Genomic DNA, 27,787 nt, shown 5'->3' on the forward strand with positions numbered 1-27,787 from the left:
ATTCCCCCCCCCTCCCTCCCGCCGCCCCGGCGGACCAGTCAACCATACCAACCACCGTGCCCACCAAACCACACGCAAGCAGGTATAAAAGCGTGCGACACGCGAATCCTTCCGAAGTATACCCACGGCGAATAAGGTCCTGGCGACGAAGGGTGGTAGATCCGTATGGGGCAAGGATTACCGAGCACCGTACATCGTACGGCAATCACGTGACATTGCTGTCGAGCAAAGTCGACTTGTCCGGTAGCCGCCGACGTTATTTATAACGCGTCCGGACTTATTTCGTGGATAAGTCATGCCCGGCTGCCGACGCTGAACTTCTGACCGCGACAAGACGAATCCGCGGTCATCCCCACCCACCTCTCCCCCGCCTGGTTTTATCCACCGACGTTCGTGTTTTTCTCGGCTGCGCGGTTTCAGCCGATGACGCCGCAATGGTTACGCGAGAATTCCTCGATGTCCTAAGTCTCAATATCAAGGCACTGGATTTGTTGATGCATGATTTGCTCCGACATCGTAATGGAATGCGACTGACTCGTTCGTCAATAATGCTTTGAAAAATCATGCGTGTCGGTCTTAGAATTAGTTAGAAATGGTTTTTCTTAGGATTATCAAAGTAAAAATCCCGTTATTATTTGTAACTCTCGTCTGCTCCTGGCAACAGTTACCGATTTCCATTTCAATGGATTTCCATTTCATCAAAATCTTTATGCTTTTTCAAATAAACTTAAATCCGTTAGAATTTTAAGTATTTTTAATATTTTAAGTAAAATAATTGGAAGCAAGTTTGGCTGAGTGGTTATTAATAATTTCTTATGTACATTACGCTATCGATGTTTCCCAGATTAATACACGTGCGCGAATGTATGTCAAGTTTGATGAGACTTGTGTTTAACCGCGTCAGTTTATATTAACTTTGACAAACTAGTCGGGTATTTTTATTTTTCGAATGAAAAAAAATTTAATAGAAAATACCGTTGTTGGTTTGAATTCGATACGACAAGATTGAATTTTAAAATCTTAAAAATGTTCCTTTCACAATATATATATATATATATATATATATATATATAATAATGATAGTTAAAATAAAAAAAAAAAAAGAATCTAAAGTATTTATGATTAAGATATTATTATTAAATACGGTCGAGTCTATTTTAAATACTAGAATCGTAATAATTTGCTGCTTAAATGTGCATTAAATTACATTTAATTTACAGTCACGCGGCTTTACGATACCTAAAAATAACCAAATGTTATGCTGTTATAATATTTCAAAAAGTCAATTTCTCGTTATTAATAACGCATGGGCTCCGCGGGTTCTCTATTTTCTATGGTAGTTTAGTGGACCACGTTGTTTGAAGTGGCATTTCGACCACAAGATGTAGGATTATTATTACTTATATAAATTTCACTGTGCTTCGGCTCGTTTCGCTTTTAATGAGTGTAGCATTTTAAAGTGCCGCATTTTTCTTCTTTTGTGGTCGATTTTAACGGTACGTTTTTTATTAATTATGAGTTCATACGAGATTAATCCAGAGAAGAATGTGTTATGAAACCGTTGACTGAAATGCTCGTAAAATAAAAGATTTGGAAAATCGATCTGAAAATAATATTCCGATTACGTACAGTTTTACATTATTGACTGACGCGCGATTCTCGAGATACTCAAGAACTTCAAAATGAAGCAATATTTTTAATAAAGGAGACTCACTAACTTGCATAAATATTTTATATACTTTCTTTTAGACGTATGTATAGCGAAATAATATTTTCAAGAATGTTGTAAAGCTTATATAAAATAATTTTTCCTCATAAAATGTAACGAAACTTTTTCTTGCACTATTTTATTCATTTTCTTTTGTTTTTGTTTTTGTTTTTGTTTTTGTTTTTAATAATTTTATAAAATATATTTGGTGTAAGGTTACTTTATGAAAATTCTAACGACTTTCTCGCATTACGCTAGCATTTACGTAAATTATCAGCATAAGTATAATACTACTTCTATAATACAAGATTTCTTTTTATTTAAATTAATTACATTACGAATGGGAGAATGTTCATTTGCTAATGATATATTAGCTTCTGAAGCCTATGAAATACGTTTTTAACTGAATTTTCATTTGCACTTTTGAAAATTAGTACTCCTAATTTTGAATAGTATTTAACGAAATATAATTTTATTATACAATTTTTCATAATTTAAGAATTCATAAGTCATAATGATCATTCATCTCGTTGTTGGCGAGATGAAAAATATTTTATTAAAAATTATCAGCCACTGAAGCGTTAAAATTCTTCAAGATACAGATAAAGCTGAAATTCATTGAAAACAAATATATTAACGAATTCGTTCTGGCGTAAATTCAAAACGTTTATGACCCCTTTAATCCGAAGTAATTAAACCAGGAGAATATTAAACAAAAATTTGCATACCCTTTCTTTTGTTTCATATTCGCCTCGGTATGATGGCTTTGCGAATGTAAAAATATTAATGTATATTCACATTGTCGATTATTCAACACCATAAAAATATCTCGCCCGACAGTCTGTCCGAAGACAAATTCAAAAGCGGTTAAATCTCTTTTGCCATTTCACTAGATGTGCATCTCCACAACTCGTCGGAAAATTAGAAGACGAATACGAGCGAAACATGCCAATTTGCGCACGAACCGTTTCTCATAATTTCTAAGCATCCCTTGCCCGACCACAACATCCACATCCACATTGGCTTTTTTCCTCCGAATTTTCGAGCTTTCCTTTTTCCGGTTCGCTTGGCTACTTCCTCGCTTTCCTCAGCCGTGGGAAAAGGAGGATTCACACGCGAATTCATACATCGGTCGGACAATTCACAAAAGCTCGCTTTTCTATACGTTTATTCGCGATATGTGCCCTGACTAATCAGTAAAAGCGTCGGCCAACGTTTTCATCCGTAACGTACAACGTTTCGCAAATGTCTCGTTTTTACCAACGGGAGACCGGAGTCGCGTACATCCAAACCAAATCCAAACGTATCACCGTAACGAAAGGAAAGCCTCTTTTTTGTATTTCCTCCTTCCATCGTGCAGTAAAAATTCAAGCATTTTCCTATTTCGGCCCTCATTAGCATTATTCGACCCAATCATTTTACAAATGCACCTCTACGTGATTAATTTAACAATTAAGTTTTCAATATTAATGTAACGATACCGTCACGTTTAATCGCTACCCTTTTACCACCACAAGGTAATCATCACTAATTAGTAGCAATAGATTTGAATATTTACTTGTTAAAATTAACTAGGATATTATGAATGTTATTAATATCAATTACGTAATAAATTAGTAAACCATATTGTACAACAGCAATAATTCATTAAAAGAAAATAATAATAGATGATAAAAGTAAATTAGTCGAGTATTAAATTCATTTATTTTTAATATTAAATTTTTATCCAATAATGAATATAATGCCGAATACGTATATTGATAATAATAATGCCGATACATTATGCAATATTCATCATCCTGTGTCTAATTCATTTATAAATCAATCGTATTTAATATCTAGAAATATCTTAAGCCGAGATTACTTTAAATCACCGTATAATTATAATGGCCGTACATTTGTTAAAAAAATACTTAATTTCGAATTATATAGTACTTCAATGTTTCGCGAAAATATTTTTTACGATATATAAACACCAAGCGGTTAGTATCAAGAAGTTTAGGTAAAATTCTCTTTTTATCCCAATGTATATTACATTTTCACTTGACTTTCATTTATCTTAGAATCTTGATGGCAGCGTCACGAGAAAGTGTCAATTAGCGATCAGTGACTTTTTCAATCGAGCATCTTGATAGGAGCTCTGCGAAGAGATCTACCGTTTTCTATCTTGTAGGATCAATGAATCCATATCCACGAAACGTTGCCTCAGACCGCCTTCCGATCAACATTCTATCTTCTACGTCCTTAAAACAATAGATCGTTGAGGAATTATCCACAGGGAGTGAATTAAGTGTCACAGCCGGACGACAGCTTACACTGGCACTCCTCGCCCCACCAGATCCTCCGTAACAATTTTTCCTTCTGTTTCAAGCTTTCAAAACGGAAAAATATAATATACGGCAATTACGCATGCGTTCGGCGCGATGTTTGCGTAAGCGCAAGGTGATACGGACAAAGCCAAGGCGTCACTGACAGATAACTATTACATATACATAATATTGCAATGAAGTGTACGTGGGATGGTCGATACGACTTTGCCGAGGATGAGCTTAGACTGTGCAAATGCGAATGTATGTGGATATTGGTGTTTGTGGGTGGGTGTTTGTATGCACTCGCGCGTGTACTTAGTCAGCCATAATAGGACGAGGTCCTACGCTAGGGCTCGTCGCTAATTAGTTTGAAGTTGTACATCCTACTATGCTAGTTTAACAGTTTTTTAAAAAGAGATGAAGTGATTTGAATAAATTATAAAGTAAATAAGTTTGGCGATTGTTTATCGCTCCTTCATTTTCATCTCTGATCAGTCGATACATTAAACTGCTATTGCTCACTCCGAATTGGGTATTAATACAATATCGACTAGCTCAATTCAACATTATTATTATGAAAATTATAAAATCATTAGAATTTAATGTATTGGGATTAAAAGTAAGCTACTGGCGAACATTTATAAGCTGATAGAATGGAAATTAAAACTCAGATAATAATAGTGTAACAAAATGTTACCGCGAAAATCATTAATCCGATAAATGAATAGGAAAGTTGCGTAACATCCGTGTAAACTAAGTAAGGTATTTTTTCATTAATTTCCCTTATAATATATTCATGCGTATTCCAGCGTCAAATAATTACATAAAAATTAAATTATGAAATAATATATAGCAGCGGTTCTCATCGTAATTGTAACTAAATAGTCCATGTCAAATATAATTCATGTGTTCCTTGACCTTAATAATATCGAATTATTTATTAATGAGGCTCTCGAAAGCTAGCAATTGCTAGAATTGTTATATTCAATGTTACATCATTAATAGTGATTTGAAAATAAACAATTTGACTAATGAACAATTGAGTGTCGATAATGCCATAAATTCATAATAGTTTAACAGTGTGTAAATGATGGGGGGGGGGGGGGGGGAGACACCGAGAATTTTCATTTTCACTCAACTTTACGAAATTCGAGTTATCAATTCGTGTATCTTTGCATTTTTTTTTTCTTCCGAATCGAGTCGAGATCTCAAATACTAATTGTAGATTGCAAGATCGGACATTCCATCCCCCCACACATACGACAATAAGATAATAGTTTTCATAAATATTTTAAATATTACAATATCGAATATATTGCGTTAAATAATAATAATAATAATAATAATAATAATAATAACAATAACAATAACAATAATAATAATAATAATAATAATAATAATAATAATAATAATAATAAGGATAATGATAATGATAATGATAATAATAATAATAATAATGCAAATTGAGAAACAAAACTATTCAAACGATTATACAAAAATATACTAGACTTCCAATAAATATTGGAGAAAAAGATAAAACTTACTTAAACATCGAATTTTTCACCATAAGCAGGGTGGGCGCCAAATATTTGTAATTGGCTGATACTACAGATCCTAGAAGTTACGAAGCTACAATGTTTCCGAGGTAAATTAAGGCATAACGAGAGACATAAATAAAGTTTGGCTTTTAATCGTCAAAGTTTCTTGTGGCAAATCAAAGAGAAAAAGGCCGGTAAAAGCGAGCCCGAAAGCGTCAATGCCGAGCGTCAATGCTCAAAGTTTTGCACGAGCAACAGTTTTCATAATCCACAATATCAACCAGTGGTCGAACTGTCTGTTGGTTACTCCGCTGCGAGAGACAATTTCTTTGACTCTAATTAAAGAAAGTTAATCGTCGAGTAGGGCAACGAAGGACACGTACTCGTCTCCCGGGGAAGAAAGATCCGCGTCGAGCGCTAGTGTCACAAGATCCTTCGGATCGCCGACGACTTCTTCCGTCTATTTCAGGGATTATTGGGATTTACCGGTCGCCAATCGCAAGTATTCTTCCCTACGCGATGGCTCTTGCTTCTGCCGTCCCACCCTATATTCACTGCTGATTGGCCGACCCCTTAAACCCCTTTTACGGCTATTCGTAATTTTTTTGTTTTCTCTACTTACGACTTGCGTAGAGCTATTTAGTTATCTTTGGGCTGCGGTGGACAATGTCCTTTGCCATTATTTTGTTTGGTATTTGTTCGCGACGAAAATTATTTTAAATAATTCGACTTTGTAGTCCCTCGCCATCCCATTTTTTTTTTGACCGCAGCTTTCTGTTCGAGAGGCGAGAGGCAGATTGTGATAATCAAGAAAATTAGGAAAATTTTCAGGCAATTTAATAAGATTTACTTAATTTATGTATATTACAGAAAATTACGTACAACCAAGTAAATTTATCTCTGTATTCAAGTTAAAAAAAAAAACATTACAATTTGCATAAACTTATACAAAGTTCTCCATTTATTGTCGCTATGTGCAAAAATATGTATAATATTTACTAATTTATTGAGCCAATATGAAAAGTCTAATTAAAATTTTTTGCAATTGTATTCCTAGAAGATTGTATCCTTAAATCTATAATTATGTAGCATCATCGCTAAAATGTCATAGGTGAAGAAAAAAAAAAGAAGTTATTTAGCATTATTATCGTGCAATTACGAAGACTACTCGACCATTTAACTGACGTCAAACTTTAAAAAGATTTTCATATAAACTTTATCACAAACTCGAATCACCCAATCGCTTAAACAATATAAAGTTTAACGGCATTTCAACTGCTAATAGCCCATGCATTCAGCGAGATTATACATTATTATAACATAATTGTAATTATATCAGAGACTCGTCGATTAATCCTCATTTAAGTGTCGCAATCAATGAGCCAACTGAAATGAAAGTCTTTCAAATCATTTTAAATAAACTTATGTCTTAATTGTCACCCACTCCCGGTGAAGTCTACAAATCAGAATGAACGTCTCGCCAAGACGAATGGCCCTTCCGCTGCCATTAGACTTTCACACACCGACTTAAGCTTTGGCTAATGGTCGAACGAGATGGCTTCCTCTCATTGGTGATATTCCAATTGCGTTTTAAGACTCCAAGTCGATGTGTAAATCACCACAGGAATAATGGATCTTCGAATTTGCAGGGCTTTAATTTTAATATGCAGTCGGTAAATAAATTTACGCCTTTTTTCTTTTTTCTTCTTTTAATTTTCTTTTCTTTTTTTTTTTTTTGTTTTTTGTTTTTTGGTTTTTTTTTTTTTTTTGTGATTTATGCACGGAGCCACGCGAGGAGTCCTACTTATCCTCGGTGCTGCAATTTTTATCATCGCTGTATAGACGCTGCCGGGTTGATAATAATAACACAATTCTACAGCGCTACATACTGTGAAAGCAAAGCAATTGGCTTTGATGATGATGCACCCACGAGGTTTTATTTATATAACGCGTAAAGATTACTTAGGCTGCTTAATCTGCTCGTATGAAACTGTTGATTGTATATTTTTTTCTTCGACTTGGAACTTTAATTGGCACATACTTGGGAGAGATCGATGTAATGCTATGTAATAAATATCAAATATCGAGGAAAAATTGTAATTTTCGTTTAGTGCCGCGAGAAAAACATTTATTTTCACAGCTCTGTTTCTAAATTTTACGCCTCACCGTAGCTCAAGCGTATTTGATAAATGCCATGTGATTTTGCTGGGCGTACAAAAATGTGACTAAAAGATAAAAGAAAAAGGAAGTTTTAAATATATGAGATTGAGTTTTGAGTTATGATTGAAATAGCTTATTTATAGTTCGCTTACTTATATATATCCCAAATACATACATACAGATAGATTGTAGTCTAAGATAAATTTATATAACTAAATTCCAAACTGCCGAAAGATTAGTGTGCGGCAAATTTGCGTATAATGATATTATGCATGCTGATCGAAAATGAAGGAGGTGTTGGGCTCGTCCGAAGTAAGTCGAATTCACGAATAAGTCCACGTAAAATCCTCGAGGGATTTACCATGGAAATCACCATTGAAACCAAATGGCAAAAGCTCGTTTCGAAATGATTTCATCTCCTATCCCAGAGTCGCAAAGCCTCTTTTATGATTGCCATACGACTTAGCTCGTTAATGACAATATCCACTTTGGAAATAACAATATCCATTTCGTTGCATTTTCTAAGCACGTGGCAGGGCGTAAAAAATAGGCACTTGGCTGTTTATAACATCGACTATCTGTACGCGTCGTTCGGAAAGGAAAAAAAAAAAAAGAAAGAAAAAAAAATGAAAAAAACGAGTGTACGATCGCTAGCATTCGCAGGCATGCGCAGTGGCCATGCAAGTCGAGAAAGCCATAAGCCATAGATACTCGATGATACTATGTTAAGAGCCGCCGACCAGAATCCATCCGCATTGTTTTTTTAAAAATTTTTTAGGGGTTAGGGGGCGTGGCGCAGTGGTAGTTAAGGGGCCAAGTGGCGAAGGGTTTGCTAATCAGAATTTTGCAAATGAAACGTACCAGCTTTAACCGATGACTAATGCGAGTCCCGTCGTCGAACAAATGCCCAATTAGGGGATCTGCAATTTTTTTACTTGATTTAAAAACGCCGGAAAAATCTGATTTTGTAATATCGTACTATCGAGGACGCATATTTTCCACGAGCGTACGTATATTCGAATTAGGAGGGTGACTCGCACGAGATATTGTTGATTCGTTAGCGGATCTATTTTTTCACGTCGTAATGCATCAATCGATGAGTAATTTATGAATATTTGCAATTCGCGTAACGCGAGAAGTGAACAAAAATAAAAAGAAAAAGAAGAAAAGGTCATTTCGAATGTTCGCATCAACATTCTCAATCTCTTCTCAAATATCTTCGAATCGAAGAGAAATCCATCCTGGTAATGAAATTCTAATTTCCCAACATAATCGATTATATAGGAATGATACATCGATGGGAAATATTTTTCTGAACATTTTCCAAGTACATCGGCTGATTATCGAGCACATTATCATTTACAAATAACTCAGACGATCTGCAATTACGCTACATTGTAGATTCAAAAAAGGTGATTTCTCGCTCGAGCAGACAGTGGAAATATATCAGCTCGATTCATCTCACGGAGGTAAATTAGTTCGCGTGGCGGTTGTCATGTTATTCACGGTATCGCATAATTCGGAAACCCCGAGGGGCCGTGAAAGATAGGCTCCCTTCGGAATAACGCGCGGACGCTCGAAATCTCAACGCGATAGTCAGGAGGACGTTTGCGACACGGAAGCCCCATAAGAGCCCCGTGTCTGCTCGGGGTCTGGTGTAGTCACGAGTGTCGGCGTCGGGTGCGGATGGACCTCGCGATTCGATCATCCCTGTGAAAGCTTGGAAGCGTCAGCGAGAAGCGCGGAGTGTCTGACTAGTGAGAATCTCTCTATTCGCCATTATCCGCGGTGGCCTTCCCTATCTTCGGCTTTCCAGCTTCTCGATCCGTTTTCTCAGTGTGCCAGGGCCATCCCGCCACTTGGAAATTCAATCAAGGTTGATGGTACGGCGGGAAGGGTGGGTAGTGTGTGTGTGTGTGTGTGTGTGTGTGTGTGAAGGGGAGGGGGGATGGGGGAGGGAGTGATAATGAGGCAGGAGGGAGGAAAGCTCCGCTGTCTACGAGGATCTCGCTTTTGGTAAAGTTCCGGACTGCTAGCGCCACTCTCTCATTTAATGTCCTTAGGAAGATTTGCACCCGTGTCGAGCATATTGTCGATGACTTTTTAACTTCGTTAGAATACATGACACTTTACGATCAGTTGCTTGGGCGAATTGAATTGGGATTTGTTGCCGTTGTACCTCGAGCTACGCGGACTTTATAGTGGCGCTGATAAGACTTTAGAGCTTCTTCGAACGCTTATGGCGCTGAGGCGACCATTTGCAAATTTATCTTGTGATTAGAGCTGCGCGGAGTCCCGATTGAGTAGCCCGATATTTAATATTACGCCCAATGACGACGCGACCATCAGCGAATACGGTAATTGGTAAACTATAGTTATAACGAAGTAACCAAGTCCGAATTAATTGATAATATCCCAAGCAGAATGATGGAGCTCAAGCAGCTTAGCAGCTAAAAGGCAAAAATTAGCCGCAGTTTTTATTTACGTACGTAATCTGCTGCCCTTAACGCTGCGTAAAATCCTTTATCGTTTATCCATCGATAACGTATTTGCAAATAGTTTTCATTGAATGGAGACGAGATGGTCGCGAAAAGCAGCAGGTTCCATTAGGTGGCATCGACGAGCGCATGGGAATTGATAAATTACAAGGTTGGCGGGTAAAGTAATCGAGAGATAAGCGCGTAAAGTATGTAAATGAAGCTCGACTCGCTCTTCTCGCAAATCGAACAGGTTGCGCATCAGCTTTAAAGTCCATGTGCCTTTCATTTTTTTGTTGCAGCCCTGAAGAGTTTAAACCTACTGAGTAAGAACAGTGACGTGCTTGGCCTCGATAATGACGTTGCAAAGCACCCCACCCTGGCCTTGATGCGACGCATCCTCGCAGATGCTCAGGTAAGCTCAACTCGTTTCACGCTATTTATGCATTTCTCCGCTCATTTTTTTTTCCCCCTGACTGTTGCCCGACAATTTCTTTTCCGTTTTTTTTTTGTTTTTTGTTTTGTTTTTTGTTTTGTTTTTTTTTTTGTTTTTTTTTTTGTTTTTTTTTGTTTTGGTTTAACGTATCTTCTTTAAAATGTACAAGCAAGAAAAGAGGGCGGAAGAGGTGCTGCGGAGCTGCCGCGACATCGTTTCAATCTTACTAGCACTTTTGGCAATTTCTCTTAAAGTTTGTGGTTTTGTAAGTACACGTCTTGATCATTATATGTTCATTAGGCTTAAACGTATTTGCGACACGTAAGCAAGTGCTGACTAAGTTTTGGTTGGGTTACTAACTAACGTTGATTGTAGACATTTCATCAATCGTAAATTTGGTATTTACGATTTCGCATTAACGATTTTATTATTAAAGTTGAATATTTCTTTTAATGCTCGGAAAAGGTGTCTAATAATACACAAATTTATCATCGTAAGAGACATGACTAACAGGTTTAGAAAAACCAATAATATTTACAAGCAAAAATCCGGGCGAGTTGATTCGATTTACAAAAAGCGCAGGACTTTGACTTAATTAGGCATAAAAACCGGATTTGAAAATATGATTTGATTTTATGTCGACTTTGCTCGTTTGTCAGTCATTGAAATCAAGTCATATTTACATCGAGAAGAAGGAGATTTATTTGTAGGAACAAGGTGTCGGATACTTGCTGCAAGCACGATCGAATTTCTACTTGGAAACTAGTTTTCCTATCTAGTGAGATAAGACGCTAAACTTCTACATCCGATTTCTGTGCGTTATATTATTAAGGAAGACACGGCATGATACTTAATCCAAAAACTTAATTGCTCGAATAGAGTAGCAAAATATTCGCAACTCGTGTATTCCCATAGGCAGCTCGATAAATAAATATGAAGGGGTTAAAAAATTTGCTCGTTAAAAATTGAAAAGCGAATAATCGCGTGCTTGCACTCCCTACGCAAAAATCACATTGATCCATGCGAATATTCATGGCGCTCGATCTAACCTTTACAGACTTATTTTATGCTACTTCTCTCTCTCTCTCTCTCTCTCTCTCTCTCTCTCTCTCCCTCTCCCTCTCTCCCTCTCCCTCTCTGTTTCCTTGAATCAATCATCCGCAGCGTTTGGGGGTGTGCGAGTTGTAGTTCGTCAGGGAAAGATTCGCCTGGGGCGGATGGGGTGGGATGATAGAAAAGTGGGGATGCTGGGGCCAGGGGAGTGGAAGAAGAAAGGTTATGAGCGATTCGCGGAGCAGACATTGGCTTGTTAATGTTGCCTATTGATTGGCGTCGGAAATTATTAATCAATTATCGGGATTGCGTGTACGTGCTGCAGCTGAACGGCAAATAAAACAGATTTAATTGCGCGGTGTACGAGTTTTATTAATGATAATCGCTCGGCAAGTTTGAAACGCGTCCTTTGATCCGACTAGATCGAATGTCTCGTCAGATCTAATCAATCTCTCGGCACATATTCCTTGAGCTATTCAAGATTCATTTTTAATTATCCATCCCCGCTGCCACGAATCGTAATCCAACAGCCATTTACATATGATATATTTATTAAACTTTCCTAAGTGCAATGCCATGTAATGGAAAGAATGATCTAATGAGAAATATTCTCAGTCACGCGAATCAGTGCCTCATGCTAATCGTTCAATTATTACAAAAGTACATTGTGGATGTTGAATGGAGAATTAAAGCGATCGAAATTCAAAAAGTATATAAATTTTTTCTGCCTCCTGACTATTCAACAACCCCGCAAATCACAGTCAATTTATCATGATAAGGCAATGAAAAGTTCTGCCAAGTCCTGCTGCACTACGTGCGTTTACAAGTGCGTTATGCATTTTATCGGCTACTGTCGGAAATATTCGAGTAATTAATTAATATAATCGAAGCCCTACCTCTTCCACGTCCTTCATTGATAACTTTTATGTTATCCATTGATAAGCCGTGTTTGTCCTCCTTTCTTTTTTTTTTCGCTTCTTCCCTGGCTAATTTAATCTTCTTTTCTTGTCATTCTCTCTCTCTCTCTCTCTCTCTCTCTCTTTCTTTTTAATGAAAATGGGACGCTGCGCGGTAACAGGACCGAATTCCTCGTGACCCAGCTATGAGGTGGCGCGAGGATAAGCGAGCCTACATTTTAACGCATGTGTTGCATTTGTTACATACACTCGTGTTTTATACTTGGCGTATTATTAGTAGTAAACGTGTGTAACGAGCGAATGGAATGTGCGACAAGACCGCATCTGCATATTTTGAGAATTTTTATTGCAATTATTGGATTACATCGCTATGCCCGAAAGAAGCTTTTATTCTAATCTCGCTTAGCAAGGAAGAGAAGATGAGTAAAAGAGAGGAAAAAGTAAGGAGTAATAGGAGCAAAAGTAGACGTTCCCGATGCTTACAATCGAGTTTCTCCATTTTTCCTCGTTTATCTCTCTTTTTTGACTGGTTATCCGCTATTATTAGCATTTCAAACATTTTCTCACGCTATTCAATCGACGCTAAATATAATTTACTATATTTTTCTACTTTTAAGCGCTTGAAAACTTATTAAAATGAAAAATACTTTGTCTTTAAGAAACCAATTTCAGTAGGAAATGAAAGTGAAACGAAGAGTGTCGGTCATTAGATTAAAATTGCTTTGTAAATTTTATAATAATGCGACAAAATCTAATTTTATCGCATGTTTTTAATCATATTCGAGAATATTCGCTCTTATCCAGGCAACAGCGACGATATGATATTTAATTCTATTAGCTAATATAGCAAGCAAAGAGCAATTATTTATATTAATGTAAGAATAAACGTAAATGAAATTTATTCACTATTAAATCCAAAGTGAAAAAATCATTTATTTATTTTTTTTTTTTTAATTATTATTCTATAATCTATCATTATAAATTAAGCTTTTGTTATTAAATTCTGTTTTTCTCGATTCGTTAAATTCGTAACCTGTAACGATAATTTATAACGAATGATTTCCCTCTTAACGGTATAATCTCTTGACGGCAAATCTTACAATTCCTATGAACCAGCAGAGTGAAATTTGGAAAGCCATACGCCGTGGCTGTATATTCCCGAGGGCTTAGAAATTATTTTCTCTTATTTAATAAAAGGCAGATTTTGGAAGGAAAAAAGCATTGTGAAACGTAGTAGGAAAAACGAAGGGAAATTTGCTGTATCGATAGATATATGGGTTTAGGAGAAAAAAAAATAGAACTTTCAGCAATAGTAGGAGAAAATTAACGGGCTATTTACGATCGACTAATCAAAAAATTAAAATGGATTACACGTTGCTCGACACAAATTCGAATTCTCTTGATACTTCAACACTACACGGAACAACATACAACGGGAAAGAAGTTTCCCCCTTCCCTCAACACGGATTATCTCCCCGTCAATCCGTTCGCCCGTCACATGGACTCAACCCCTTTTGGATTACCACATGCTTTTTCTTCACTTGGACGTCACTTAGTCGATTCGTAATTCAAAATATTTGAAGAGGCCGATAATAGCATTACCAACTTTATCAACTTCAAATTGTCATCTTTTAACAAAAGAGGATTAATTCACTTTACGAGGAGAAATAGACTTACCAGTTCGGCAACAACGTGACATAAATAATACAAGAAATTTTGGAACCGATAATTCAAAGGCGTAAGAGTGAGCGTTGCGGAATCTTTCTGTCTTTGTTCTTGCTTTTTGTTTTAAAGCGATTCAATTTGTATTGATTATTCATTAGAGCCAATATAAGTAACCATTCATAGCATACACCCGTTTACTTGTAATACGGCATAAACACATTAGTACAGCGCCATTGGGATTTCATGTTATTTTAAACGTTATTCTTAGTCACGATACTTTTTCATAAATGTAGTAAATGAGCCGCGTAGGTCATAGGGGGGGGGGGAATGAAAAAAGTCTAGATTCACAAGACGCCATGGCAGCTAGACGGCGAAATAATTTCCTCCTGTTTACCATACGCGGTAGAGAGGAGGCGGGGGCGTTACAAGAGATTGCGTTTCAATGAAAACTTGATAAGAGTCAGGCGGAGAGGTATCGAAATTAAAGAAAAGTTTCGTTGGGTGGGTGTAGAGTCGGAGTGCGGGACAAAAGCAGAGACTTTTCGTACGTCATCACGTAACGCCGGGGAATGTCGTTAGGTGTCGCTTGCTGCCTCGGCGGTGCGCATGTAAATGTGGCCTGCGATATCAGCGGAGATCCGTATGTTTCCGCACGTACTATTCCGTATAGATCATCTTCCCAGTCTCGGTCACACCCCCTCGTACACCCCCTCCACACCCCACACCCCTCTCCCACTATCACTATATCTCTCTTGGTTTCCTACCGACACCCGACACCGCTCGCTTTCTTTATATACATAGAAATTGTTTTGTGCCTTTCTTTTCTACAATATAATTCTGTCGTTCTACAATCTCTCTACGTATATTTTCTTGTTAAAAAGTATTTTTCACGTTTCCGTGTATTTCTCTTTTTACTTATTCTCATTTCCTATTGTCTTCTCTCTAATGTCTTCGCTTGGATTCAACTTTCAATTCCATCAGACCTCTTGAAGTTCTCGATAAGATTTTACTTTAAAATTTTATACCCCTTATTTTGAAATATTAATGGTTCGACTATTATCTATTTCATTTTATATTTATACAACATCACTTCTCTATTAATTCTAATAAAACCTCCATGAAAAGTTATAATAATGTTTTTTTTTTTATTTGTTCTTGCTTTCTCTCTGTTTTTTTTTCACCCTTTTCAAACCATTCGAGCCCAATTATCGACGAGATATTCAAAGACTCATTCATAGTCAATTATAGTATAACTCTTGCGTATTGGGCTTTTCATCAGTTTTCCAGTCGAGTATCTGAGACAATTACCATTTTTCATAATGTATTCATCTGCTTAAATTAAGTTTATAAGGATAATGTATATTTTTATACAACTTAAAAACATTGTTGAAATTGGAAGATTTTCAGATCCGTTAATAATAATATATGAAATGAAATTGATTAAATTATCAATGAACATTTGTGCCGGAAAAAAAATGGATATTCGTAACTTGATATAATAATAATAAAATAATAATAATAATAACACTAACAATGAAAATCCGTTAGTGAATTGAATTTATTGTAATTTATCTACGTTTTAAATTTTTCTTCCAATGGATTAAAGACCTAATAATAATAAAAATCTCATTTGAACTTTTAAATATTAAAAATCCATTCAAAAGTCATCGTTTTGGTCATAATGCTTCAGAATTTGGAGTTGCGTGTTTTTCCCTAATTTGCCATATCTTTTGCATCTTATCGTTCGTAATCTAAAGGTGAATATGCAATTGTTTATCCGACTCAAAGAAAATAAAATCACTGTCACTGCGTATATGGGTTATCAAAGCTAACTCTAACCAGCTTCGAAGCTTGGATTTGCTTACGGATTGAAGGTAAACTATTAGTCTACAGGATTAGATGTACCTGCAATTAAATACACAGATACAAAGATAAATTATAATATAATTTGTACAGTAATAAATGGATGTGTGTATGTATATATATATGGAATTTTACTTTTTATCAATATTATGCTGTTATATTAAAAAATGTACATTTTGGAAAAATGGTGTTTGAAATGAAATAAAAACAAACGCAACGCACATTATTTATTATTTAAATTGAAACGTGCAATTTTACGAGGTTCGATGAACACGTTTTAAAATAAATTTTTACTTACACGTGTATCTATTAAGCAATTAAAAATATTTTGCTATAAATGTAAATTGCATGGTGTTAATTTTTTTTGTTTCGTTTTATAAAATTAATAACCCTTTTAGTTTATTATTATTTACTATAAATTAAGGCTATTTACATGATTGTAGAGAATAAATAATACGCAGGTAAGAAAACAATTCTAATGAGAAAATCATTGAACTTTAAATACCAATTGATCAACTACAATTATAATATATAGTGGAAATAAACATTCTTTATTTATTCTGAATTTAATGATCTATGCCCTAATCGATAAGAAATGATATAAACTTTCAACGAAAAACTCGTCAGCCAATATTAATATAAATAATATCGGGTAAAAGGAAATAAATAGCGTTGCCATGTGTTTGGGTTGACGTAGCCGAGTAGTCTGGATGAAAGGAACATTTCATCAATGCGTAACTCGCTGGAACGCAATTAGTATATACGGAGAGTATCAGTTTCCACGGACGATAATGTAAAAAAAGAAATTTCATTAAAATAATTGACAGGCTGGTCGACTTACAGGCTTATTTATACGCAGCCGCGACGGCACGAGTCAGCGGCGAATAAATGGGCGGACAACGTGGCAGATAAGAGTCGAGTTAAAGAGGGAGAGAGAAAGCCGTGGATATATATGTCTACGATAATCGGCTTACACGAGCGCGTGACAAGGACAATCGTGTTTGGTGGAAGCCCGACTTGGGAGCGGTCGCGAGGCAAGGGGTCACCAAGTGTCCGGTGATAGACGGGGAGCTTTGCACGCGATGCGTCCATATCCATCGGCGACCCCTTCTCTGCCTCCTCCTCCTCCTCCTCCTCCTCCTCCTCAACGTGCCAGGAAGATAGCCCGAGCCTGCCGAGCCGTAGATAATGACCACTGCATGCTAATTTATGGAATTTCACAGCACGCGGATGAACGAGTCTCAGCTCCATTTCCTAAATGCATCCGGCCCGCTCCACCCTGGCTTGTCCGAACATTCCGCGATTTACAAGTCGTCCACGAGACATCCACGAGTCCAAGCGACTCCCTCCCTCTCTCTCTCTCTCTCTCTCTCTCTCTCTCTCTCTCTATTTAATTCCACACCGCTGTCGCTTCCTTCCCTTCCCTTCCGTTCCCTGACGTAATCAGACTGAAAATCCATAGCCCCGAGCATTCTACAATGCTCGTGGCCCGCTTTCGTTTGTCCTTGAGGGTTTCTCGAGGATAGCCGACACGAAAGAAATCCCAATTGAAAGGAATCGCTTCTTCAGCGCTGCTCGTTTGCCGTTGGACTGGGTAACGAGTGTCACCCTGACATTAACCCGCGTCGATTCGCTCGAATAATTGAACGTCGAGCAATTACGGCCCGATGTCGCGAACCATAAATTCGCCCGAATCTCGGTGCATCGAGCATCCTATATATTATTCAACCCCGTTCCGCTTTCGAGTGCTTTTAGGTCGTTGAAGTGGCGTCGGCGCCGATGCCGAGCCGAGCTTGTAGTAGTACGAGCCTTTATCCAGCGCGAAGGTAAAGTTTCCTAGAAAATGGGTCCGGACTTGCGGATGATCGTAAATCGGAGATCCCAAGAGCTCCCGGAGGAATCTTAATTGGCAATTGGGGCAAGATGCGTTCACGCATGCGCTACACCATTTAAAGGATTAATCCATTAGTGTCCTAATGCACAACCCAAGTATCGGCGTCAGTAGCAGCAGCAGCAGCAGCAGCAGCAGCAGCAGCAGTAGCAGCAGCAGCATCAACAATAGCAACAACAGCAACGGCAGCAGCAGGAGGAGGAGCAACAGCAGCATCAGGAGGATAATAAAAGCAGCAGTAATAACAGGAGCAGGAGCCGGGGGAATATGAATGTCGGATCGGTGCGAGCCGGTGCACGTTGATAACTGCCTTTCATTAGGCAAACAAGCCGATGCGACCGCGCAATAACACTAATGAATCGCATTGGCCTTGGCACGGGACTCCTCTGGTGTATCGCTTGTACTGCAACTGCCTGAAGACGCTGTTTATCTTGGGCGAATTTCTGCATGCACATAGACGCGTTGGAATTTATTTGTTCGTTTTGGTGAGATATCGACGTATTGGTGATGTATCATCTCGGCTCCTTGCCGATGAATTTTGCAAAATTTCATCTGATTATTGGACCATGTTCTTCAAGCTGTTGGATTATCGCTCGCGTGGATCAGTCTCCATCTTCCCCGAGATCCCTTGTCCTATTTGTCTGGTTGATGTTGCATTTTAAATTTCTCGTTAATAATTATAGATTCAGACTGCTTGTTTGAATGGTACGCTACGTATGCTTTACAAGGGCTATTGACTTTTTTTATTTTTCCGCTTTCAAACGGCGATTTTAGATGTTTGAATTGACGTTATTCGCATGAAATTTCATTGTTAAATTATTTCTCTTTTTCAATAATAAAGTATCTCGTTAAAATTCTGTGCTTTAAACAAATATGTTGAGAATAATAGGGCACAAAAGAATACGGAAACTGGCAAACTGATTGGAGAAAAGTAAAATTACGTATTCAATAAAGAAGAAAAATAAAATAAAATTTTAATTAAATAATTATTCAAAACGTACAATTGGCGATGTTTGTTATTGTGTGTACAATTCGCTTAAAGAACACATATGTGCTCAGCCAAAGTTTTGAATGAACAACATTGTTTCTCTCATCGTCACTTGTATGTATTTTAAGATTGTGTTTGTTTGATTTTTTATTTACTACATGTATAAGCCTACTAAAGATAATTGGCTAAAGATAAATTTATCGTGTTATTGTAATAAAGCAAAATAATCATATTTCGACACTAAACAAGATCTTACAATTAGCTCTACAGTAGTATATAGGCAATTTAAGACTAAGCTAATTCCACATTTACATGAATATGGATTACGAGCGCGCATACTAAAAACGGTCCTTTCCAACTAAAACAAATTCTTTAAAAGTGACTCTTTAAAAAATCTATTCTATTCTTTTTAAATTCTCTTCTAATCTATTCTTTTTAAAAAAAGAATATTCTTATTAAAAAGGATAATTATTTAAAGATAAAATTTTCTATGCGATGAATAAATCGTTATCGTTTGTCTGTATAATGAAATGTCAGATTATAGCATTTAATAGGCAATATTTCAATATTTATAAAATTAATGCACTCAACGCCAATGAGTCTAACTTTGCCGGGAAAACTGATTTTTGCCAACTTTCTCTCTAAAAGCACAGACCCTTCAATAACAAAGAGCAGATGAAATGAGCGCACGAACACAAAAGATTACATCGAGAGAAACATTATAGGCGATACTGGAGATAGAAAGTTGAAATAGAGAAAGAACGAGGGTATGTAAAATACAACTAACTGGAAATCATCGGCTACAGCAGCGATATTAAACATAAGGACGGTACGGGTGAGGTGCTACATGTACATGCATACGTCACTATCATACATTGCAGAATACACACTCCCAATGGAACGTCTGACGTTCCTCGCGCTTACCCCCCGCCCGCCGCTCCACTTCCACCAGTTAATCCCTATTCATTCGCGCTTCACCCATCTTCTCGATTTATCCTTTCAGTTTAATACACGCCAGCGTGGCGACTGGTGAATTTACAGCGAATTGACGGTATAAAAGAGTCTATCATCCGCTCGTATTAGTAGAATTGCCCAGCCACTATTATTCTCCAACGACGTGATTTTTTGTCTTTTGTCGGATAGCCCTTTTTTCTCTCAATCTTTTCTTTTCCTTTTTGTGTTTTTGTTTCTGGAGCCGATGGTAGGGAATTTATTCGCTAGCAGAGAGAGAGAGGGGGGGGGGAAGTATGGCGAAGCAAAGAAAGTGCATCATGGCAAAGGGCTGCTTGCAAGTCGCCGATTTTTGACTGCTGCCAGAAAGATTAAAATTTAATCAAGATTGTAGTTAGTTATAGCCCGCGTAGGTCAAGAGCGGCTTTTTGTCGCAGACCGTATCATTTATTCATCATGATCTTGCCGTCGTGTTATTTAATTTTCGGGGAGCACGTACGTGTTCGTCGGAGTAGCGGAGGGATTTTTGTGTTTTTAGCCGAGGCGAAGGTAACGATCGGGGCGTCCCTTTTTTCCTTCGCATCCGTTGCCGTTCTTTATTATTCAAGCCGAGTTCGTGTGGGGGCTAAGCGAAATCGCGAAGCCTTGAATGGCAGTTGGTGATAGCATTTAAGGATCGCTCGGAGGAGTGGAATTGATTTTTTATTCATTCGAGTGCTACACGCGATATTGCGAGTCGAAAGTGTGCAAAGTCCAAGTTTTCAGTGGCAGAGCGGGCAGAGTCGACAGGGAGCCGGCGTTTTTCAATGAGAGTTGATTACAGTATGACAGGGCTTAATATCGTGATTCTTCTACAGTTCCGACGTTATATCGATCGCACAAATTTTTCAGTATTGCCCTTGCGTGCCTTTTGCTAATTCCCAGTCAAAGGAATCCATTCAAGGCAAAATTAACTCTTGCATAGGCCCGCGGATACTTTGTAAAAATATCGGGATCCGTTTAATAATGTTGTGAATTATTTCATAACATTGCGGTTCTATTTGGTTAAAAGCGCTAGGTTTGCCGAAAGAGGAGAGTTAAATTTCAAATGGCAGAAAATGCACGTACTACGTTTCATTATACATCCATCTGAAATGAGGACCAAATACCAAATGTATACGTATACGTAAGTTATACGGCCGATGAATTTTAATTTGATCGTATGGAATAAATATTCATATATCATTACATTCCATACTTGGATTATTATGTCATATTCTTAGATAATATTTAATTATAACGCAGGCTTAGGTGAATTTACGTAAATAGTCAACTTGGTTTTTAATATCCGTCCAGATTTATGTAGCTAAAAATCTGTTGTAAATTTATTTTCTCCCATTATCATTCAACACGTGTATAATATTGTACTTGCTATATTTCTTATCCAACTCCCTCCAGGTTAATAAACATGCCCAACTCTCTCTCTCTCTATATATACATATATACATATATATATATATATATATATATATATATATATATATATATATATATATATAAATGCTTATGAAAGCTAATTTACTTAATCTGTTTTAAGCTTAACTTAAGCTTAAACTATTTTAGAAAATAAATTAAAATTCTACTGAGAATATCTTCAATGATTTTTAAAAATAATATCGTAAGATTAAATCGAGGCCAAATTGTACAGGAATTGATAAAAACCATATAATACAACTCTTTAGCTACAATACTTTTTAACAAAATTACAAATTTATTTCAATTTAAATGTTCACTCTCTACATTTGCATACGTGATGAGAGAATTTTTAATTTCACGAAATATATTATCGGATGAAATGCAATAAATATTATCGAGAAAAAAGATATAAATCAGCAGAGAGAGAAAGAGAGAGAGAGAGAGAGAGAGAGAGAGAGAGAGATTAACTAATTTAATATTGAAAGTTATTTTATATTACTTACTGACCTCGTACAAATAATTCCCGCTTAATCGACAATGCGACCAAAGCAGAATCGAATAAAACGAAACTCAAGTTAAAGTAATTGACTTTCAGTCAATGAGCATCGAGAGCTACAAAAAACATCTGGTCGCTTCAGGTAAGACTTAAGGGGTGGCGACGACTGACGTAGCTAATCAAATAAATAAGTCGTCATCGAGGGTAATTGCAGGCCCGCATCGCAGGCGCGAATCACGGAAATTGAGCACGATTAAGTCCCCACTTCGCGAGCGGCTAATTATGGAAATACGCTCGCGCATTTCTGTCCCACGAAAATGAAAATTCAAATGAAATTGGACTCTGCGAGGCGGTGGGCTGTTTTTTTCACGAGCGCCCACTTCACATCGAATCGCGGTGCAACAGCTTGCAAGAGGCCGAGCACTCCGAGCTAGAGGAAGCAGGAGCCAGATGAGAAGAGGATAAATAAGATGCCGAGCGAGGGTAATCTACGTCTCTGAAAAATTATTCCCCTTCGCAGCACCCCGTTAGTGTCTCCGGTTTCCCGTGTCTCCCCCCCCCCCCCCCCCCCCCCCCCCCCCTCCTCCTCCTCATCCCTCTCGCACCCGGCTTCGTGGGACGCTTCTTTGGTGACTCGACGAGCCAAAGAGGACGTTTATCTCAGCGGCTGCGGTCGTGATAGCGCCGCCCCAGCTCCGAGACTCCGCAAAAAAAGCGAAACGTGCGAGATGGAACGTAAGACACCGGGGGATGATAAAGACGCCGAGCTGACGTGTTAAAGACGAGCAGAGGCGTGGAGCGATGTCAGAAATGAATTCTCACCGAATAATTTATTCGACTAATTCGATGAATGAGAAGCGTCTGTCGCAGTTTTTGTCTCTCCATATAGATAATCCACGACATTTATTACCTTTAGTCAGAAATTGAGGGAAAGTCTCATAATAAATGCAGGGGCTCGATGTTGTTTTTAATAAAAGACTTTGGGCAGCTTCGCAATAGGCTGTCCATATCCGCTTGCGACTGGACTGTTCCGCTGCTTTACCGCCAACGAATCTGTAAATTGATAATATGCAAGCCCATACATTAACCATTTGTCTTAATAATAAGATGCAGTTCGAACTGCCCGTTGCTCCATGCTATATCCAATACAAATTGAGAAAGCGTCTAATTGTGTAAGGCCAGTGGAAGTGTAATGGTCAGCGTAATGCGAACACTTAGAGCGTATGGATGGGACGTGAGATGAAATGAATCTCACATCCCGGATCAAAGGCTAATAAAACGATCTCGCGGCCGGTGCTCCGAGTCGTTCGCAGCGCGAAAGTTCGGTCGAATCGGCGCTAAAGAATGCGAAAGCGCCCGATACGGAGGACGACGAGCATCCGTATGAATAATGGGAGGGAGAGAGGGAGGGAATTAGCGAGGGGGCTCGGGAGTACGAAGGACCGAGTTCCGGACCGCGAGAACTCGGCTTCCGAGAGGGATCCCCTATTTCTCAACGACAATGACCCTGTCAAGTCGGCTGCGCTTAACGCTCCGTGTCGTCGTCCCCCGATTCTGCCAGTTGGCGCCAGCGAATGAAATTGGCCCCTCGAGCACTTTTTAACGCGTCTGGATTTTTGTTACGACGCGTGTAATGCCATCGCAAAAACGAGCACGCGGCTACGTTAATCTAGCGGATTAGAAAATTTGGGTATAGTAATTTGTTGGGGGGAGGGAGGGACGTATGAATTTGATCGATGATGTTATTTACTGTAGACGGTGAGGTCGGTATTTTATGTCGATTACGCATGAAGTTTGCCAACGAGATGGGCATTGCGATGGGGGCGTCAGTTGCAGTAAAACTTTATACGGCAGAGATTAGACGAAAGGAATAACTTTTGTTACTTTGACGTGTGAATAGTTGGGATTGTAATTTTACGAAACTACCCGGAGGAATTAACGATAATGACACGGATTCTTTTATTACGTACAATCGGGATGTAACGGTTATAATTTTTTATATACGTCGTTGGTTCCTACATCCCCTTTCAAAACTTGCGTATAATTTGCTCAAAATTGACTAAATATAATTTATGTTGAAAGCGCGAAAATACTTATAATATCTGATTTGTAGTTACAACGCGTAATATACCTCATTCGCCATGATTTTATCGTCAATCTATTGCATTGTTAAAATAGTTTATGTACTTAATTTGAAAATAAGGAGGAAAAGTAAATGTTAAATGAGTATTTAATAAGTTAAATAAATTCGTGATAACATTCGGGAGTAAATTGAGGGCACGAAATTTCATTGTAATATTATATTATGAAGAAAAGATTTATTGTATTTATAAATTGTAGCGTTTACGCCGTATGATGTTACACATTTCCGTTTCAGTTAAAAGCAAAATATTGCCAACAGCATTTCAGTCCTTCTATTATACATATTTCGAGGAATTATAAAAGACGAATCAAATATTCATATTCTGGAAGTAACTAGGTGCGATATTCAAGTATTTGGTTATTAAACTATCACAGACATAATATTCAAAACTGTATAAGTAATATTAGTTCTAATTTGGAATTAAAAGTTTTCTTTTTCAAACTGCACTTCTTACCGAATGACTAAATACATTTATTTTTTTTTATTTTTTTGGAGCGAGTAGAGAAAGTTATCAATCATTAATATACGCAATATAAGCCTTTAATTGAGAACGTTATCACGAAAAGAATATCTAATCAGTAATAAAAAAAAGAGTAAATTAATTAATTAATATTGTGCGAAGAGAAATTCATATATAAAAATATCGTAAATAGTGCTTAATTGCAATTTTCACCTCAAAGGCCATAAATCGACTACATTGGAGTATTTATGCATAATTCATAGGTAGAGTTCCTTCTTCCTTTGTATTAGATTGTTTTATCGAGTGCACCAACACATGCGATAAAAATTCTACGAACATTTGAAACGGTTGTTAACTTTAATGCCAAATTACAATTAGACGAACATCTATACGACAGTGTATTAATAAAAATTAATTTTATAAAATTCGTTTCGTATCATACGCTTTTACATTATTACGATATAGTTATAATCGGGGCTTTTGTTTAAATGCACGGCCATAAATAAACAATTTCAAAATAATATCCTTGACTATGCGTTTAATGCAAGTAAACAAATTCGGAGCTCTATATTATTATCATTCGCTTTATATATCATTTATTTAGCTAATTTCAATTTTATTATATTAATGCGCTTTTTTTTTTTTTTTTTTGTTAATCTCACAGCGCCCGCATTATTATAATTATTGGACAATTTATGATACGATGACAATTTGATTCAGACGCTACTTTATGGCTACTTTGACACCAGAAACATTAAAAAGTTTCACACGTCGTGTATTTAAAAAGATCTCGTTATCCTTCATCTCTCCTCGATGAGTACACAATGCGGTTAACCCTGGCCTGTAAATTTCCTAGTAATACACTGCGAAGCTCGTTGCGCTACAAACGCTACGGTGAAATTTCATTAGAATGAAGATAAGCTCCAGAAAATGAAAGCCAATAAAACGTGAATTCACGTCGCCGTTTAATATTTCACTATTCATAAATTCAATTAGCGGCAATTAATGCGGTAGAAAATCTTCGGCTGGTTCAATCCCCAGCCCATCAACCCCCTCACCGAGGCCACCATCACCTCGCCACCTCGGCATCCGCGTCGATTCGTCCTCAATGGCGTACCTTTTCTACACCAGCTCGAGGGTCAAAACAATTTAGCGAAAGTAAAATTAAGCCCGGCATTATTAATAACATTATTAAATGGAATCTTTTTATCCGCGGGTTTTCTCGAAAGCCTCTTAAGAAACTTTCCGCACGATTTTCCCTTCTATCCTCCCGCTCCCATAAATCAAATTTGCCAGGACCAATTGCGAGAAGGACAACACTACCGCCGCTATTCTACAGCGACATTCACGAGAAATTACACTCGCGAGTGCTCCTACGGAGAGCCACTTACCCCCCCCCCCTCTTTATTCCATACTTTTATAACGAATTATAAGTTATTTTTAACCATCTTCCTACGCTGCCTTTTTGATACTCCGTATCCGTATCCGTATCCGTGGACGTTCGGTATCCCTTTCTCGCATCCTCAACTCCGCTCTCACTCTCCCATCCACTGTTTTCAATTTCATTTTCAACTTGCGTACTTTTTTCTTTTGTTGCTTTTTCTTTTCTTCCTTCCAATTGTTTTGTATCTGTCATACGGTTGCAAAAGCCACTTGAGTGCAACTTTTTCTTTAGAGCTCTTACGAAATTCATTTATAAAGCCACAATTTCCCTTCCCAAGGCGAAGTTTCTAAAGAAAATTTCACCTAACTGAATCTATCTCTCCCTTCGTCTTGTAATGCAACGTCTATGTCCAAGTAGAGCACAGTTATAATTACCCATGTCAGCCATTTCGCCATCTATTTAAATCCTGCATTTATTTAGATAATATGCATACTCCAAGCTCCCTTACAAGCGACAATTATTAATTAATATTTATAGTGTTTAAAACAAAAATAAAAGCAAGCAAAACCAAAAAATGTCATACAATCAAAAGTACAAATCATTTGCCCGAAATAATAAAATGAGGGCGAATATATGACGAACGATAATGAAAAATCTAGTGACTGTATTAATCAGTACCATAGCAATGCTGATAAAGATGCGAAAAGTTTTCTAGCAGCCGAATTGTGTATATTGAAAATGTTTGCCTTCGAAGACGAGATTGGCGATACTCGATAGTAGCAAATAGATGTAAACTCGACTCATCTCAACTCAAATGAGATATATTAAGAGATTCTTGGACCGTCAGTCCTAGTACACTGCCTCGATAATCTGAAAAACAGCAGTAATTGGAAAAACAGGCAAAACTTGGGAAATGACAGAATGGGAAATGATAGAATCTTAATGGCTGTGTATGCCGTCACTATCGTCCTCCCACCAGTTATCCCGAGCTCTCACCACAAAACGCATAAATTCTACCTCCGTACCCTAATATACACTTCAATAAAAAGGTAGTGAAAATAGAGGCGAAGGTGCACCGGGGCGGCGGTGGAGGGGGGGGTGAGGGGGAGGGGGCGTACACATCCCACCTCTATTCCTTCGCCATAAAAATTCATCCGACTGGAAGCCCCGGAGCCGCCCCTCGCCACGCCAATTCCTATCCTAGCACGTCTTTCTTTTTCACATGCAGCTTCGAACTTTCCCTTACGTCCGCCATTCTCGCGCCATTGAAATACGGCCCCCGTGAATTCGCATTAAAAACGAGGAGTTATAAGCGCGCCTCTCCTCCCCCCCCCTCTCTCTCTCTCTCTCTCTCTCTCTCACCCCCTCACCTCGTCACCCCTCGCCCCCTCGCCAATCCCCACCGGAGGTGCAGCGGCGACAGCTTCCGCGGCTGACCGAGTAAACGAGGCCGAGCGAGACTCGCCCGCCCGTCTTTACTCCACGACGAGGTGCAGCCAATTTACATAAAAAACGGCTCGGCTACTACGTGCGAGGAAAGGTTGCGCGCGTGTCGTTGAGCCATACCCGGGGATGTTATTATCGGCGGAATTGAGAGTGCGATCGATTTGGGACTGGAAATGCGGACTCGGTTCGCGTGAGAAGAGGCCCGGGTTGAATGGGGCCGTGCGTGCGCTGGATGGAGAGATTCATTGTTAAATTTCGGCTTTTTGCATCGCCGATGGCAACGATAAGAGCCTTCCTTTTTATCGGAGAAATTTCCCACCTACCAAAGCACTTCGAATCGATTAAATTAAGCAAGAAAGAGAATGAAAAATAAAGCTAAAGTATCTAACCGATATCGCTTAACAATACGTTCATCATATATCTCGTAAAACATTATTATCTGCCTGA

The 27,787-nt window shown here is 38.0% G+C and overlaps 1 protein-coding gene across 1 annotated transcript in view; it reads left to right on the top strand.

The window, feature by feature from the left end:
• Positions 1–27,787, top strand: part of Liprin-gamma (liprin protein kazrin) — a 165,851-nt gene that overhangs the window by 83,641 nt on the left and 54,423 nt on the right. Inside the window, 1 exon segment of the mRNA XM_011501912.1 lies at positions 10,495–10,607. Coding sequence (XP_011500214.1) covers positions 10,495–10,607 — 113 coding nt within the window.

This window comes from Ceratosolen solmsi, unplaced genomic scaffold (genome assembly GCF_000503995.2).
Source record: "Ceratosolen solmsi marchali unplaced genomic scaffold, CerSol_1.0 scaffold23, whole genome shotgun sequence".
NCBI lineage: Eukaryota > Metazoa > Arthropoda > Insecta > Hymenoptera > Agaonidae > Ceratosolen > Ceratosolen solmsi.